Below are 17,600 nucleotides of genomic sequence, written 5' to 3' on the forward strand. Positions count from 1 at the left end.
CGCTGCTGAACTAATCCATGCTCACAGCATACTCACAGTAAAGACACACAGCTCAAACTGACTAGTGAGCTGAAAGGGCACAACACAACTTAATTATAGATATAACAGCTCATGATCTCCCCTGATTTTCTGTGTTTTTTCTCAAATCTCCAGTGACTGGTAAAATCAAGCGCTGCCAGAGAGAGGTATTCCAGTCTGAAAATAGCAATAATGCACCTACAGTGGGCGGGTTCACTCCCGCCAGTGCAACCGATTAAATCCATACCGGTTAATTCAAGTATCATTGTAAATGCAGGGTGTTTTCTTCATGGATTTAGCAAAAGTATAATTTCTTACCTGAGTAGTAAGAACCTTAAGACTTCTCTATGGGATATGGTTGTGGTGAACCTTTGCCCTCGTATCTTTATTACCACAGAAGCTTGTGATTACTTTCTCCACATCCAATCACAGTGGACTGGGCAGCATGACTGGGGAAAAGGTAGCTGCCACGATTCATACTGCATGACCAAAACAGCTTCTTGCTCCCCAGTTCATCTCTCTATACTCCTTGCTGGAATAAGGTAGGGATGTTCCTCCTTATCCTCCTGCGCAAAATCGTTCTCTGTTCAACCAGCATTCAGACAGAAAGCGCTGCAGTAAGACTGACAAGTAAGTCATGACAATTTAGCATGGCACTTCTTTTCTATCACATGCTCAAGTGTTTCCCTCTGTTTGCAAATATATTTGGATCTTGGCAGTGCTGGGATTTTTTTCCATATTGTTCTTTTTATGTCCTGTTGAAGAACAGAAAACAATTTCAGTCAGCTCTCCTCTCATTTTTATCTTTCAGTATTTCTGATTCCTGGACCTTCTGTGAACAAGCAAATAGTGCTCTCAGAATACTGCTGTCTCCTTCTATATCCAGATGGTACCTAAAATTCTTGAAAAAGGGATGTCCCAGAAATTTTATGTGTGGTACTATAATAGTATGCTTTGGTTTTGGGGGTTTTTTTGTTTGTATTTTTGGGGGAGTGTATTTTTGGTGATGCTTTTTGGGCTAGCTAAAAAGCTCTCTGGGAAAATAAAATAAAAAAGGGAAATAAAATAAAATAAAATAAAATAAAATAAAATAAAATAAAATAAAATAAAATAAAATAAAATAAAATAAAATAAAATAATAAATAACCCCCTAGAACCCTACACCAGCACATTTGAGACAAAAAGTGTTGCCATCACCTGAGGTTGGGTTTTGCTCAATACTCAGTTAAACCTACTCTCAAACACCCTCCAAGATAACTAAAGAAATTAATTTTTTTTCTCTTTACACCAGGACATCTGGTACTGGTGCATTTGTTTTACATCCTACAGTCACATAGCAAAGGACACTTTTGAAGGAGCGGGAAACCTTTGAAGTTTTGCAAGATGGTCTTTCCAGAGACAAAACTGAATAAAGCAAGGAGGAGATTGTTTGAAAGTGAACCTGCTGGACGATGGAGCCTACCATGACGTCAAGAATGCAAAATGTGACACTTTCTCACATGAATCTTGACATTTCCTAGATGGAGTCATCACTGATGGTGAATTCCGCAGGTCCATCTTGCAACCTCATCAGCGATGACGCCATCTAGAAAATGGAAACAGAGAAAGCATGAGTTATCTTCCTTAGGGATGCACGTGGAGGAAGAGTTGTCTCAGATCACTGGACTCCCCATATCAGCTGGGTTTGGATGGTGCCGCCAATGCCCAGGAATGCAATATTTTGCCTGGGGGAGATTTTTAACAACCCAGACCAAAGACTGTAAACCTTTTAGGCACAGATTATTGGTCCTGCTGTATTTGATTCAGCTTTGAAGAAATTAAGGGGGGAATATTTTAGGTCTGTCCAATTCTCCTGATATACATGACTTGTGTTATGAGAAACTTGACATATGAAAGTAAACCCGTTGAACAGACAGCTTTTAGTCACTTTGTTGATCAGAAATAAATAAATAAATATACGCTTCAGAAAGATATAAAGGGTGAATGTCAGGGCTGCCTGCTAGAATTTCTTTAGCTGAACAGCAGAGAACAAGTTAAAACTGCAATAATGTAAATGCTTCAACGTAATAAGTCATTATAGATTTTTGAGAAAATTAACAGGTTTATTTTGAACTCTGCTACTTCTACTGCACCGTCTGTTGTCATTACAAATTATTAGAAAACAAGTCTAAAAACTTGCAAAGAAAAGGAGATGCCACCAAAGGAAACTCACACTTGGGCTCAGCAGGGAGAGGTACTGACAGCAGGTCTTTTCGGCCTAACTGGCACGCAACTTCCTGAGAAGATTTTAATGTCACTCATCAGAAGCTATCTGACATAGATAACAAGGTGCTATTTTGATATCATCTAATATGAGCCCAATCTATCAGTGCTTCCGAAAAGATGAGCTGTCTGGTTTTGTAAGAGAACTGCAAGTTTACACTGGAGGCATAATTAGCACATAATCAATCAATTCAGTTAATGAGGCAGTAACACAGTACTTTCTTTTCCACAGCAGAGGAGCTACTCTTTAGGAAAAAAAATAATTACTGTTTACAGGTTTTTTTGCAGTACACCCAGTGAAAGCAACACATCTTTCTAAGTTCCCATCTCTATTCCATAGCGATGGTGTACATGTAACTTTAGAAACGTTTTTGGTGTATTTTTGAGGATGTTGTATGTGAGAGAGCAAATGCAAATAATCAGAAGCCTGCAAGTTTTGGTAAAAATTTTGATAATGGGAGCACACCTCCATGTGTCAAGATTTGGCTTTCCATTATTTATCAGGATGGTCCTCCATGCCATGTCTGTGGAGAGAGATGGCTGCATTTTCAGAGATAATATGCATGTGAAACAATTATTTTCCTGACATTGTGAAAGACTGTGGAGTTTGAGTTATGTTTCACCTCATGATACGATAATCCACTATATTTGATTAAAGGAATCACAGTCCTGGATTCCTCGGGTGCAATTAAGCCTCTGTGACCTTGCAGGTGAGGTTTCTTATCTCAGCTGGATGTTTATTCTCCCTCTACAGTAAAACGAGGGACAGGCAGCTCTGCAACATGATTGATCCTACCTGAGGGCCATAAAAAACCCCAGAGTTGTAAACCTAGGCTTGGCCCCATGCCTGAAACACTTTTGTATGCAGAATCCATCCCACCTTTAAGAGGAAATGAGCCCAATTTAGATGTTCGTTAGTCTTTTTCTCTGCAAAGGGTCAGTCTTGTAAATCAAGTTATTTTCCTGCTCACTACAGATCTTAACTTCCCCTCTCTCTAACACATAAATAAAGCTGGTGTAATTGAATCATGAGGTCTCGCACTTTAAATTCCAAATTGTGCAGTTTCTAAATCACTATGGTTTCCTAAACAGTCTCTGTCTTGTATATTTATGTCTATAACCTCACATCATCCTAGTGGGTAATGGGCTCATGCAACATCTTGTTTTGGTTTCGTCACCTCCCATTCATGCTGTTTTCTCAATTTTATTTCATTGTCAGAAAGCCGTACTAGAAAATGAGTTGCACTGCACAGGTACGAAAAGATTTGAAACAATCCTCTTGCTGTACTTTGGATCTAGGTGTGTAGGCAAATCAAGCCTTTGGATATCTTCTATGATAGGCGGTTGCTATCTGCAGGTATTGGCTGGAATATTGCTCCCAAGGACAAAAAGTTGCTCACGGTGAAAGTTCAGCTTTTAATACTTGCAAGCTTTAGTGAGGAAATCAGTGAAGTCTATCCCCTCTATAGATATGGAAAAAGAAAGTATGTATGTTCAGGTAATACAAGCCAAAGGTTCCTCACATCCATAATCCATGCTGAATTTAAAATGGATACTTTGGATCTTGCTACTCAGGTAAGGAATGAAAGGCTGGCTGAAACAGAATTGTACATTATTAAGTTTTTGAAGGGGTTTGCATTAGCACTATGCTGGCGGTTTGCGATTTACAGCCTCCAGGGAATAATTCCTCTTTGGAATTAAAAAGGTGTCTTGCCTGGATCTGTGGGAATACGTTACTGTCATTTGTGGGTGCCGTTTTAAAGAACTTGTGAAAGATCATTTAAATTTCTTTTTATTTACTGCCTTAATGTAATGAATAAAACAGTCTGCTTGCTTAAGAGTAGATAATGCCTGAATCTGATCAATGACTTTGATTTTGAATGAGATGCTACCTGCCAGCAACCTTTATTAAAGAGATTAGTCACCGAAATACTGAATGATTGTTATTTGCTAGGTTACTCAAAATATATCGTCTGCTGAAACTGTTGTGATGGATGGGGTTGGTTTGAGAACTGCAATGTGCTGATTCTGAAACACATTTCCACTTACGAAAGCAAATTGATTTGCTCTTTTTGTGTCAGAAATATAGACTTGTTATGTGTTTGTCTGGTAGGTATATACCGATATGACTTATTCTATATGCCATGATATAGATAATCTTAATTAATGAAGTATAACTCAGGTATAAATTTATTCTGCAGATAATCAATATAAAGAATACAGATTTTTGCGTTCATGTACGCTCAAGCAATAAATGTTTGCTAGATTTTTCCAGTGTATGGTGCAGATCTGTGGCATTTTTTTGTCTTTGCTTTTTTAAAAATAATGTTTGGCCTGTGTCTGAGATTCTTCAGCTTTACGGGGAGAGGTGTAAAACAGACATAAATAGAAAGCAAGACAGACAAGGCTCTGTAGCTTTGCTGGAATTTTTAATCCTTTTTCATTCACTCTAGATCTTGGAAAAGCTACCTTAATATTTGGGTGAATAGTTAAATCATTTAACAGGAGTAGCAATGGACGAGTGCAGACTGTGGCAATGGGCTTGGCATTCTGCAGTGGCAATACCTAGCTTCCTTTTCAACTCCTTACTGCTTCATGCTTCTCCGTCGCTAGGAAAGCAAAGGTGCGTGCGGGTTAGCAGGAAAGCAAAGGTGCACATGGCTTAGCCTTCACCAGGAAGTGAGCACCGTATGCGTTCATCAGACCTTGCATGTGAAGAGAAATGCTTCTGGGCTCTAGAGAAACCAGTCCCTTCCCATGTTGACTTTGGTAATACGAGTAGTCTAGGTTGGCCTAATTTTTTCAGAGTTCACATGAAAAGCTCTGGGTGGAGGAAAGTGGTTACATTTCATGCTAAAAAAACTGTTGAATCATTGGGTGAGATTCTGTGCACCGAAATTTACAGCCCTAGACTTTGCATGCCAGTGTATCCCCTGACTTTCTTTACAGCAATGGATAGGTTGCTTCATTTTACCTACTTATTTCTCTCCAAGGATCCAAACATACAGGAGATGAATTGCACCCATTGCCGCTTTTACTGTCTGTATGGGCCTGGAATAATCATTTGCAAGGCAACGTGTGTCACTTAGGTCAGGTATTTCCCAAACCGAATTTATGGTTTCAAATGGCACGTGCATCTGCTAATGTTAGAAGTGTGTAAGCGTTTTATTCAAAACAGGAACGATGTGGAAATTTCTTTTTTGCCTTTTGGTATTTTTGAAGATCCTTTCTAGAAATCCTGTCTTCGTCCTCCAACTAACAGCAACAACAGAAGCTTTGATCAAGCAAGTACGAGTAAGAGAAGCAACATACGGAGTTTTAGTGCCCAGTAGATGCTGTCTAGAAGGGCTTGGAAATTAATGTCCTTTTTAAAGACTTCTGTCTGCCTTATGATCTTATGTCTGCCTGAAGTTAAACACATCCTAGTGGGTATAGATGTAGCCCCATGTCATCTAGAAAAATATTGCTAGTAGTTTCATGAACATTGAGTCTGCCATGGACACTTGGGGATCAGGCCTGTGAAGCGCCCTTAAGATCCAATATAGTGTCCTTCTAAGTCTCTCAAAAATACCTCTCTTTTCTCAGGTGGCCAAGCATAAGTCTTAGAATCGCAACTTGATTGATTGACTTCCATTAAAACCAGCTTATTCTGTCATTTTCCTAATATCGTTCTAAGGTACTTAAACACCTCTGAGGATTTGTCCTTGTGTCACTTCATGTACAGCAATACATAGACAAACATATGGCTCTAGTTTGATTCAGTCTTTTCATTTTCTGTTTTGTGCTTGAAAAGATTACAGGAATCTTGTAAGGTTTGCCATGGACGTTTTGCTTATTGATGTCTTACAAAACTGAAAGGCGATGGGTTCCAGATATCAGCAGGTGACGACTCTTCACATCATTATTTTTCTACAGATAATTCATTTGGTCACAGGTAAATGAAGGTTCTGTTCTACTCACAATTTTATTTAAAAAGTCATCTAATTTCTAGAGTTAGTGGATAAATCTAGAACTAAAAGAAATAAATAAACAAAAAAATGTTGATTTGTGGGGGTTTTTTTGGCAATGAATATTATATTTGCAACATATTTGTAACAATACCTTTACATATATATATATCAGATGCTCATCATTCCCTCCACTCATTTTCTGAAGCCAGAAGCAAACAGTAGCATTATAATTTTATTATTTTATATTAATATACCTCAATCATGCAGGTAACAGAAGGACCAGGCAATACTAATGACTCACTTAAAGCTTCAACAGAGGAGAGGATTATAAATAGATTCACAGCCCCACCCCACCCCCAACTGTTTTTCAGGGAGCTTCCTTTCTCTGCTTTGGAGTAATTTTTCAGCTTGGCTGACCCTGTCACTTTATCACGCTGAGAAAGCCTGGGCTCCTTTTCATATCTCCGCCTCTAGAGTAGTGAACCAAATGGGAAAGTAAGGTCTGTAGAGGGCCATTAGTATTTTTGCTGCTAAACCTCAACACTAAGCTTGTCCTTTTTCACTAACAACAGTTTTGCAACAAGTAGCCTGCATTTGAAATGAAATGTACTTACTGTGGCGTGTTTCGTCACCGAATGCAGCCATCCTAGTGAAAAGATTATGAACGTCTGAAATGAGGTAGGCAAAATCCTACCTTTGTGAGTTCCAACTTTAAAAAATGTGCTAGTCTTTCTTCATGACAGACATGCCATTTCTACCTCTGAACCAGTCTGCAGACCGAGCTCAGTATTTTCAGCAGCATCTCCCTGAAGTTAGGCTATGCTCTTAGGGTGTGGTAGTGGTGAAGGATGGCAGAGGACAGCCTTCAGTTACAAAACTGTTCTTGTCTGTGCTCACGTGGACCTATAGACATGTGATCTGATTCCTGTCACAGGGCATCTTCCTCTCCAATCCTCTTGTTCCATCAGTCTATGCCTGGTAAACTAGGCTTTAAAGTAGGAGACGATGGAACTTGCTCTTGAAAGAAGATCCTGGTCCAGAGCATTTTCTGATTTATTGATTTTTACCAGAGCAGAATAGCTCCTTTTTCTTGCATTCACCTACCTGTACGTATTCCAGTTTCCTATAGGAAGTGCTAATGAGAACATTTGTGACAGTACTGCATCCATCTCTGGAGTCCTCAGTACAGGAAAGACATGGATCTGTTGGCGCGGGACCAGAGGAGGGAGAATAGTAAAAATGATCAGAGGGCTGGAGCACTTCTCCTATGAAAACAGGCTGAGGGAGTTGGGATTGTTCAGCCTGGAGAAGAGAAAGCTCCAGGGAGACCTTATCGTGCCTTTCCATATTTAAAGGGGGCTTATAAGAAAATTTTAACGGGGTAAAGGTTTTAAACTAAAAAAGGGTAGATTTAGACTGATATAAGGAAGAAATTTTTTATGATGAGGGTGGTGAGATACTGGCCCACGTTCCCCAGAGAGTGATAGATGCCCTGTCCGTGGAAACATTCAAGGTCAGGCTGGACGGGGCTCTGAGCAACATTATCTAGTTAAAGATGTCCCTGCTCATTTCAGGGGCATTGAACTAGATGGCCTTTAAAGGTCCCTTCCAACTCAAACTATTCTATGATTCTATGATTCCATGACAGGTAAGATTTACATATATATCTTCTTGCAGGCCAGTATAAAATTATTCCTCCTGACAAGCCTGTCACTGGAATCATTGGAAAAGGAGTCACCCTGCCCTGTCAACTGAAAGTTAAGATAATCCCTGAGAGGCTTTCTGTTCAGTGGACGTTTTCTGGAAACTCCAAAAGAATTGATGTGGCCACTTATGATGGAAAAAACACATACAATCCAGTTTACGAGGATGAGACGTACTGGGGCAGGACCAATTTTTTTCAGTCTGAATTTAATAAGGGAAACGTGTCTCTTCACCTGAAAAATGTCACGCTCTCGGACAAAGGGAAATACACCTGCAGTGTCTTTTTTGAGAATTGGTATGATGAAGTGGTGGTTGACCTGAATGTGGCAGGTGAGTGGAATAGCAGGCATTGCTACTTATCCCTCAATCCAGGAGTACAACATCAGAAAGGTCTATGGGGTACCACTGGGTTGGATTCATCTCACTCGCTCTCAGCCATGTGAACGACCAGCCTCTGCTATAGGTTAGGCTACTTCTGTTGCCAGCAGACTATGAATAGTCATAGATGTCTTTTTACCATGTCTTACACAGAGGAAGCATAGGCAACACCTTAGCTTTAAAACATTTAAAGGTAGGAGAGAGATGAATCCTACCATAAAACAAGCCTGTTTTTGCAAAGGTGAAGCAACTGAAGCCTGACTGAAACTGCATTTGGTACTGCAACCTGTTTCTCATGCTCTTGCCCTACGCATTATCTAATTTTCTGTCCAGTATTCCAATTTTCATACATTCATAGTGTCGTCCACCTTTGTTTTACTAAAAAATTTCCATTCAGTGCAATGCTACTTTATTTTAATTCCAGTTTTTTGTGGAGATAACAAAAATCAGTACGAAGACCTGTCTCTACCAGGACTGTAAAAGGGAAGTTAGGTACAAATGTCCCATTTTAATGTAACACAGGAAAAGCTATTTACTAGCAATTTAATGAGAACTAAAATTTCAAGTCTGATGAACTACTGATAAATCTGGGGAAGACCTTCCCACCACGTACCATCTGATGAGAGACTATCTTGTCTCCTGTTTGTTGGAGCTTCTTTTTTTGCTATTCTGTAGCTAAAGGCGATGAGTCTTCCATTTTCCTGGATGGTCATGTGGGTCAGAGCATTGGCCTCACCTGCAAATCACAAGGATGGTTTCCAGCACCTGAAGTAGTTTGGCTGGACAGCAAAGGACAGACACGGAAGGAGGAAGTGACCACCCAAAGAATAAAAACTTCTTCAGGCATTTTTGATGTTGTAAGTTCCATGAATCTTGAACCAGGATCTGACAAGGAAGTCTCCTGCAGAGTAGTCAATAACCTACTCAATGCAATGTCTGAATCCCGAGTCCTGATTTCAGGTGAGTGGCCTCCAGGATCAATTGCTGTCAAGACCAGTTGGTAGGCTGCTGTCCATTGTCTCTCCATTGACCCTGGAGTGATCCTGGACATCCAGCCCAAGCACAAACAACTAGTGTTTATATGGAAAACACGATAAGTCCATCTTTATGTCTTAGATTATTACTTGTTACATTCAAAATACATCTTAGCTATAAATACTAATGGAGAGCTCTTGTTAGCTGCCACCTGATAGCTCTGTGCCAGTTGGAGAGGGAAAGATTTAGAAGTGCCAATGGGGAGAACAAAGGCCCTATATAATGCTGCTAGGGTACCCAGCACCATGGCCTGAGACAGCTGGAGTATGCCCATAGGAAATACTAAATGTCTGCTCCCATCACTTTTTCTCTCCCTAACACCACCATGATTACTCTGAGCTACAGCATGTGCCTCCCTCTAGGTGGGTTCCTACTCTGGAAAGTAGGTAATTTTATTCAAAAGGGGAAGAAGGGGATCTTTTTCTTTCCATCTGAAATGCCACTGAAGACAGCTGTGTTTTGCTGAAAACTTTATCTTGTGGTTCAACACTGCAAATGCTGGCCTCAGAGATGGGCTGCTCAGCATACATCCCTCATAAAGAGGTGGTAGCTTCTCCAAACATGCCTCTACCCATGGTAGTCTGAGTCTGAATGAATATGGGTGCATGCGGTGTAGGAGCACAGTCTGAGTGCCTGAACGTAGGCATGTAATGCTATCTCTGACGGCCTGGGATAGCTGGCAGCACAGCACATGGATGTACTGGGATTCAGGGGAAACTTGCAGCCTTTAGGGGTGGCAGGAAGAGACTGTAAAAGATACATTACAGCAAATAAAATGGCACTAGTCGCATATACTTTGGCCACTGGAGCCTGTCATAGCTATTTCACAAATATCCAGTGGAAGTAACACTATTTATATTTTACAGATGTCTTCTTCCCTTCCACTTCACCTTGGATGACGGCCTTCCTTGTAATTTTATTTCTTAATATAGCTGTTTTTGCAGCTACAGGTTATAAACTAAACAGTAAGTATTTCCACTTACAACGATTGATATGGAAGTTTCCATCTACAATGCGAAACACAGTTAATGAAAACTTAAATAACATTTTAACATCAGATTCAGAAAGAAACACATGGGAATGAGAGGGACAGATTAAAAATTAACACATATATAGTGAAAAGTAGCGTATGGGTGTGGGCCACGTGTGTGAACACACAGAGAGTCTTTTACAGGGAGATCACTCCTATGAGATACCATTTTGTACGGTCACAGATATTTACAGGCACAGAATACAATTTTAGCTTTTAGAATACTGGATTTGTGAAAATTTTCTCTTTTTAAAATAACAAAGTTTGAAATTATACTTCAATACACTAATAGATATCTTGTTTAAAAAATAAAAAAAAATAATAAAAGTTGCTTTGTTTTTTCCAGGAAGTATTACACAATCCCGTAAAGCAGGTGAGTAATGAAGAAGCTAAATATAAACCCACATCAACATGTTTTAGGAAAAAAGTTTGTGCTTCTGAGCCAGCAACAATCTCAGAAGCAGTTCTATAGGTGTGGTAATAGTGCAGGCGTGATCAATATCTAAGTATTTCAGTTTTTCAGAGCACCAAGGTGAAGTGGGGGTATTTGGATATTGCTCAGCTCTTCCAGTAGCCCTTTTTTATTTCAGGTACTTCTAAGGTCTTCTGTTATTGAAATAACCCTTTGTTAAAATCACTTAGTTTTTCTACAGAACTAGCACTCCAGACCCTTTGACTGGTATAACTTGTTTTTTATTGTTTTGAGATAGTGAGATAATGAATAATTAACATTGCAATTTTTTTTTTTCCAGTAAGATCGAGGATGGAAATGGAAACAGGTAAATGTTCCTTGAAAACTGTGAGAATATCTTGAAAATATAAAATCAAAGACACTGCTCTAGGGCATTTTCTTGGTCATGAATCTCAAAAGTAGCAGTTCTTATTCACATAAAGGATTTGATGACAATTGGTCACCTTGTCCTTTGTAATTAAGGTAGCCTGGAGTATAATAAATCACTCAGGGTAATCCTCTGATGCTTGCAAGATGGTGAACAGACTGATACACCATGATGTAATACAATTGCACTAATATCTTGAGGTGTAACCTTACCAATGATGTAATTGCTCTGAAAATGCCATTGGTCTGTGACACGTCTCTGCTCCACTTTTTGCATGGCTGGATCAAAGTAATCCATGTATTCTGATCTTTTGCCTCCTCTGTTTTAACCTGCTATTAATTCCCAAGATCATTAGAGAAAAATAAAATTAAATAACAAGCCTTGAACTGTTTACTGCTGAATTTACACCCCATGTAAATTTACACCCCATCAGAGAGACTCTGATCTCTCATCCAGACAGCTTAACCTGAAGAAACAAGTAACAATTCCTGATGCAATTTCTGCAAATTCTGTGCAAATTTTTTGTCAAATAATGATAACAGTAAACAAGACAGGTCCCAGACATAGTCTAGAGGAGCTCAGTTATCTCATTTTGGCCTTTCAACTTACCAGTGAGATTCAATTTATTGAAGTTTCTAAAATAGTAGAAGTCTCAGGGCCTTCCTGAGGGTCTTTTCTTAGTGGTCAGCTAAGAGAAACAGAAACATTCAGAGAGAGATCAGATTGAAAGTGTTTGAGAAAGCTATTAGTGGGAAGAAGACCTGGGAAGTGGGGAATGGATTTCCTAAATTGACTATAAGGGACCTACAAAGCAACTAGATGAGATAAGACACATTTGTCTTGTAAATCCCTAAGAGAGGTCAGATGAAGGTCATCTCATTTCTCTAGCCAGTTAAGGTCTCCTCCAAATTTGTATGCTAATTTACCCGCTTGTTTATTTTACTTCATAATTCTCTGTGTAACTCAACCTTCTTTACCTCATCAACTTGATTAAATCAATCATGGGTCCTATGTTAATATATTATTGAAGAAAAAGAAAGTAGAAGTATTCAAGAAAATGTTGTAATTAAACTTTTTAAATCTGATACTGAAACTTATATATTAATAATCATGTACCTTTTCTTTCAGAAAAAGAAAGTTTGAAGGTAGAACTAGGTAAGAGTACAGTTTTCCTTTTCCTTTTAGTGCTTCTAGGCTGGACATTATTTACATCCCCAAAAGAGCAACTGAGATATAGATTTTTATATGAATTACTTCTGGATGTATCTATTCTATTTAACAAACATTTTTATGATCTGTTTTCATTTTTGATTATAAATTCAAAAATTATCCATCTTCCAATTACTTGTTGGAGCTTTAGTAATTGAGGACAATGAAATAATTTAAAAGCTTACGTCATAATTTTTAACTTCTAAATTAAACCAACTGGCCAGCCAGTAATGTGTTGTCTGGTTTTTTTTCCTTCCTTTTTTGTTTTGTTTGTTGATCAACTTAGAATCACAGAAGAAGACAAACGAAGGAGGTAAATACAGTTCTACAATTAAGACAATGTTAATCAACTCTTACAAGTAGGTATATATGAAAGAATGAAAATAAGTTACTTCATAAAAAAGCATAGTAGCTTACCCTTATTCAAATGATTATTACTTCTATTTCATTTTTAGTCACGGCTAAAATATATTATTTAGTATGACTCTGTTTCTTAGAGGCTTGTGATACTTTTCTGCTTCTGTGTAATCTGGAGTCTTGCTGACTGTACTGAAATTTCTTGAAGCTCTGACCTACTGCTTCTGTTATTTCTCACTTTCTGTTCAAATTGTTCAAACAGCCATAACTAGCATCACAAAGCCAAAAATGTATGTCTCGGACTCTATCCTGAGAAATATTGGCTTGGATGTTTAGCTACATACAAAATAAATACTAAGAAAAATGCCACGTCATGCTTCCCCCTCTGTTCCTGCTTCATCTCTCAACTGAGATATCCACCTGGAGAAGACATATACAGCAAAGACCCTCCTGAAGGTCAACTCCTCGTGAACGAGTAGGCCTCCTGAACACCAGAGAGAGACTTCCAGGCATCTCAAATACCATTAAAGAGCTTGTGCCTATGCATAGGCAGTAGATAAACAACATTAGACAATTTATGCCACAGTAGGGAGGATACTATCAATCAGTGCTGTCAATATTGATCAGCAATACTGCTAATTGCACCTAGAGAACTCAAAAATAGACACCTGCATTTGGTCACCTTAGCCTGCATACCAAAGTATTTTGACTATGTTCATTTGGGTTGAAATTCAGCTGTTTGTACTAGGATATCTATTCTGCTGAAACGCCATGAGGTTTCCCGGCCAAGGCCATTTCAGGCAGCACTGGAGGTGTACAACTAAGGGAAGAAGGGTAAAAAAAAGAAAAGTAGTGCCATAACTCTAAAGGACAGAAAGAGTGCAGTATAGTTGTGTTAATTTACAACTGACTTTTAAACATATGCTTTTTAAAAATTTAAGTTGACAAGTTAAATGTGGACAAGTTAAGTGCTGGAGTGTGTCCAGAGGAGAGCTACCAGGCTGGTGAGGGGTCTGGAGACCAGGGCATATGAGGAGAGGCTGAGGGAGCTGGGCATGTTTAGCTTGGAGAAGAGGAGGCTGAGGGGAGACCTCATTGACCTCTACAACTACCTGAAAGGTAGGTGGAGAGAGGTGGGGGTTGGCCTCTTCTCCCAAGGGAATAATGACAGGACCAGAGGAAATGGTCTGAAGTTGCGGCAGGGGAGGTTTAGATGAGATATTAGGAAGAATGACTTTACTGAAAGAGTGGTCAGGCACTGGAACAGCCTGCCCAGGGAGGGGGTTGAGTGCCCATCCCTAGAGGTATTTAAGAAAAGTCTAGATGTGGCACTTCAGGGCATGCTCTGGTGGCAGAGATTGTAGGGTGTTTTTTTGTGTGTGTATGGTTGGACTCGATGATCTCAAAGGTCCTTTCCAACCATGAAGATTCTATGATTCTAAGTTTCCACATGGTAAATTTTGAAGAGAAAATAATAATTTCAGTATTTACGCAGTGATAGAATTATTTCCTTCAGATCTCACCTCTTAAACATTATCTCCTTGAGTTTTCACTTCACTTATTAAAGTTATTATTTTACAGGAATAGCTGATAGCAGAAATCACCTTGGTAAGAAAATCTCTTGTATAAATCCTATGTTTTATAAACCTTATGGAAAATAAAGAAAGATGAGTCCAGATGAGCCTGACTACACCATCCATGAAGGTGAAGCCAATGTAAATGTCTCCTGACAGTGAGGTTCAAGTTTCCCCTTCAAGAGATTTGTCACACAGCTTGCTATATGACCTCTCTGGGCTATCAACAACCCCCCTTACTAGAAGTTTTTCTTACCTAAAAATTACACCAAAGCTACAGACACCTATGTTGCATCATATGTTTTTTCCTTACAAATCACATCCACCTGAACCATTACAACGGCAGCCAGGAAATTAATTACCTCCACATGGCTCTACTGTCTGACTTAATGTCCTCTAAAATGCTTCCTAAATGTAAACCCAAGCAGAATTTCTCCAGAAGGCCCAGTTTTTGTCCCTCACCTTGCAAAAAAGTCTCAAAAACTTAAACCACACAAATTAAAAAAGTCCTCATACTGACTCATGACATTGCTTGATCTTCTATTGTTTGGGGTTGTCCGACTTTGAAACAACCCTCACAAAATAAGTGTTAATAACTAGAGTATTTTTCCCTTTCAGAGCTTCTCAAAGCTGAGCTGGGTAAGTGGTTTAAAAGTTTTATTTTATTGCTATATGTACTGGTGCATTAAGTAAAGTCAGCCCACGAGAAGAATCACAATAATGACAATGATTGCAAATCAACAGACAGAAATACAGTAGGTTGACAAGCATTTAACTGCCCAATAGATTCATAAAATGCTACTCTCTGTTTCCTTTTTGTAGATTTCTGGGAAGCCCACAGCCACACAGGTAAGCTGGCAGGACGAACGGTGTGAAAATGCAGTGAACATCTGCCCAAAATGACGCAAATTACCCTGAAATGACAATGCCATGATGTTAGAGATATACTGACTGAGCTGGAGTGACAGAAATATGCTGCCTTGGTTAACAGGAAATGAGGCTGGGATGTGGCTGTTGGGAAAAGCGAGAAAAGGAGTTGCTGAAAGGTGTCAAAGTCTGGGGTGGGGTGTGGCCACATGGAAAAGAGAAAGAGGAATGTATGGTAAAGCATGTAGACTTTCACCCTGAAAGAGGAGCTGGCTGTGAGAGCTCCAAGGTGCTTCTCGGTTCATCAGGGATTGCACGCCCTGTGCTGAGGAATGTTTAAATTCTGTGTTGAATTGCACCAGGACCGCTCAGACCCTCAAATGCTTCAGCCCCTAGCCACGTGCAGGGAGAAGTCCCTGAGCCACTCTGTTCATTGGGTGATTCTCGTTTTCCCCTCCAGTTCCCATTACTGTGAAATCTGACTGCCGAGTCCTGGAGCTCCATCTGCCAGGGGTTCCAGGTGTGGAGAGCAACACGTCTGAACCTGCTGGCACGAACACTCCCTGCACAGTCCCTGTCCTGGTGGGGAAGGAAGGGTTTGCAGCTGGGAAACACTACTGGGAGGTGGAGGTGGGCCAGGAGCAGGACTGGGTGCTGGGGGTGGTGAGGGAGAAAGGGAGACAGGAAGGGATGCGTCCCGGGGAGGACTACTGGGCTCTGCACAGGTCCCAGGGACAGATCTTCTGTAGCACCGGAGACCACAAGATTGAGAAGCAGCAGATGAGTTATTCAGTGATTGGTGTGCTTCTGGACTTGGAGGAAGAGCAAGTGAAATTTTATCAAGCAGAGCAGATACGCATCATAGTGAGAATGCCTCTAAGGCTTGGAACGGAACCTGCAGAAAAGTTTTACCCATTTCTATCCAAAACAGAAGGGACAGGCACACCTCGTATCCACCCGGTCTCAATCCCAGTCCCTTTGGAGACACTGTAAAAGGAAACTTTGAATCAAATGGGTTGTAGAATCAAAGTTCTTTGCCAAGAGGTCACGGTGAGAGGAGGAGAGTCTAGAATGGCTTAGGACATCAGCAATTATAAAATAAAGGCAGTAGGACTGGGTATCAAAGCAGGAAAACCTGAAAAAAAGGGGAGAAGTAATGAACGAACATTACAGTGTCTCAAAATAGAAAAAAAAAGTACTTTGAAGGAAAAGAACTTTTTAATATTATTTGTTCTCAACTAAGAGAACAGAGAAAGCCTCTAATGATTGCTTTTTGTCGCAAAATATTCTCCAAGCTGTATGTGAATTCCAAGGCATGTATAAACCATTACAAAAAAAATGCCCTCTTATAAGTAAGACCAGGACAAAGAGAAAATTTCATTAATTTTTCTTTCTACGTGATCCAAAAAGAATGGTTATGAAGAAAATCAGTGCCCAAAGCAAAAAAGGAATATCAGAAGCATTTGATTATTTAGTTAATCCATTCAGATCATCATGATTACTAGGGAATCTAGTCTTCACCCTTGTAGAGGCTTGGATGCATTCTCTGCTGTTTCTTTGATTAAAACATGGTTGGGTGACAAGGATTTTTTTTTCCCCGTTTGAATGTATTTTTTACTCCCTATTAATGCAACCTTGAGCACTTGTGACAACTGAATGGAGACAGCATTCCCCTGGTCCAGTAGGTGTCTCCCCAGGGAAAGACTATCAGTTCTGACTGGTGGAGTTAAAAAAGGAGTTATGGCTCCCCTCTCTAAACTGTTAGATTTCTGTGTTTCTCTTTACATTTAAACACCGATTCAAAAGTGTGTTCTGTTTCTGAGCGCCTGAAAGTGTAATATAACTTTCCAACATAAGGTTAAAATAAAGGGTTTTTTGGACTGCTATCCACCTTGAATTTGAACCTGATGCCTTTTGCTGCCAGTAATTCTTGGCAGAAATAACACTCAAAACCAATTCTAAGTGAAACCTACAGCGCTTTACGAGTTTCTTATGTTTCCCGCATCAACTCCAGCTACTTTTGAGACCTGATAAATTGAAAGGAGCTAAGTTAAGAATCTGTGCAAAAAATATGCCATGGAGAAAAAAGCATGTGACTAAATGCCTAACGGTCTCATCAAACATGACAACATTACACAAAATCTTTACAATAAATTGTATGTAAACTTCATACCATCTGCACTTTCTTTTCATTGTATTTCCTGTTTTCACACCTGTCTTGGTTAAACTTTGGCGAGCAGAGGGTAGAGTAAAACTTTTTTACTGTCTCCGAACCATTTGTTCTGAAAAATATTCAGAGCTGCTTGTGCCAAAATTGTCAAATTCCAGTTAGAAATGGTATTGGGTTTACATGGCAAAGTTTTGGCAGCTGCAGGTG

The 17,600-nt window shown here is 39.6% G+C and overlaps 1 protein-coding gene across 1 annotated transcript; it reads left to right on the top strand.

Annotated features, from left to right (window-relative positions):
• Positions 1-6,141: 6,141 nt before the first annotated feature.
• Positions 6,142-16,216, top strand: LOC141735042 (butyrophilin subfamily 3 member A2-like). Its single transcript, XM_074567468.1, has 7 exons — positions 6,142-6,214; positions 7,908-8,264; positions 8,988-9,272; positions 10,214-10,312; positions 10,724-10,750; positions 15,179-15,205; positions 15,684-16,216. The coding sequence occupies exons 1-7, from the start codon at positions 6,142-6,144 to the stop codon at positions 16,214-16,216; spliced, it is 1,401 nt and encodes a 466-aa protein (XP_074423569.1).
• Positions 16,217-17,600: the final 1,384 nt, after the last annotated feature.

This window comes from Larus michahellis, chromosome 28 (genome assembly GCF_964199755.1).
Source record: "Larus michahellis chromosome 28, bLarMic1.1, whole genome shotgun sequence".
NCBI classification, from domain to species: Eukaryota; Metazoa; Chordata; class Aves; order Charadriiformes; family Laridae; genus Larus; species Larus michahellis.

What these genes read in the sequence shown, in the direction of transcription:
- LOC141735042 (XM_074567468.1), top strand. Translation starts at nt 6,142, where the DNA reads ATGGGTTCCAGATATCAGCAGGTGACGACTCTTCACATCATTATTTTT. An exon ending in TACAGGTTATAAACTAAACA is followed by an intron (nt 10,313 to 10,723) that starts GTAAGTATTTCC and finishes TGTTTTTTCCAG; the next exon opens with GAAGTATTACACAATCCCGT. An exon ending in GGAAGCCCACAGCCACACAG is followed by an intron (nt 15,206 to 15,683) that starts GTAAGCTGGCAG and finishes TTTCCCCTCCAG; the next exon opens with TTCCCATTACTGTGAAATCT.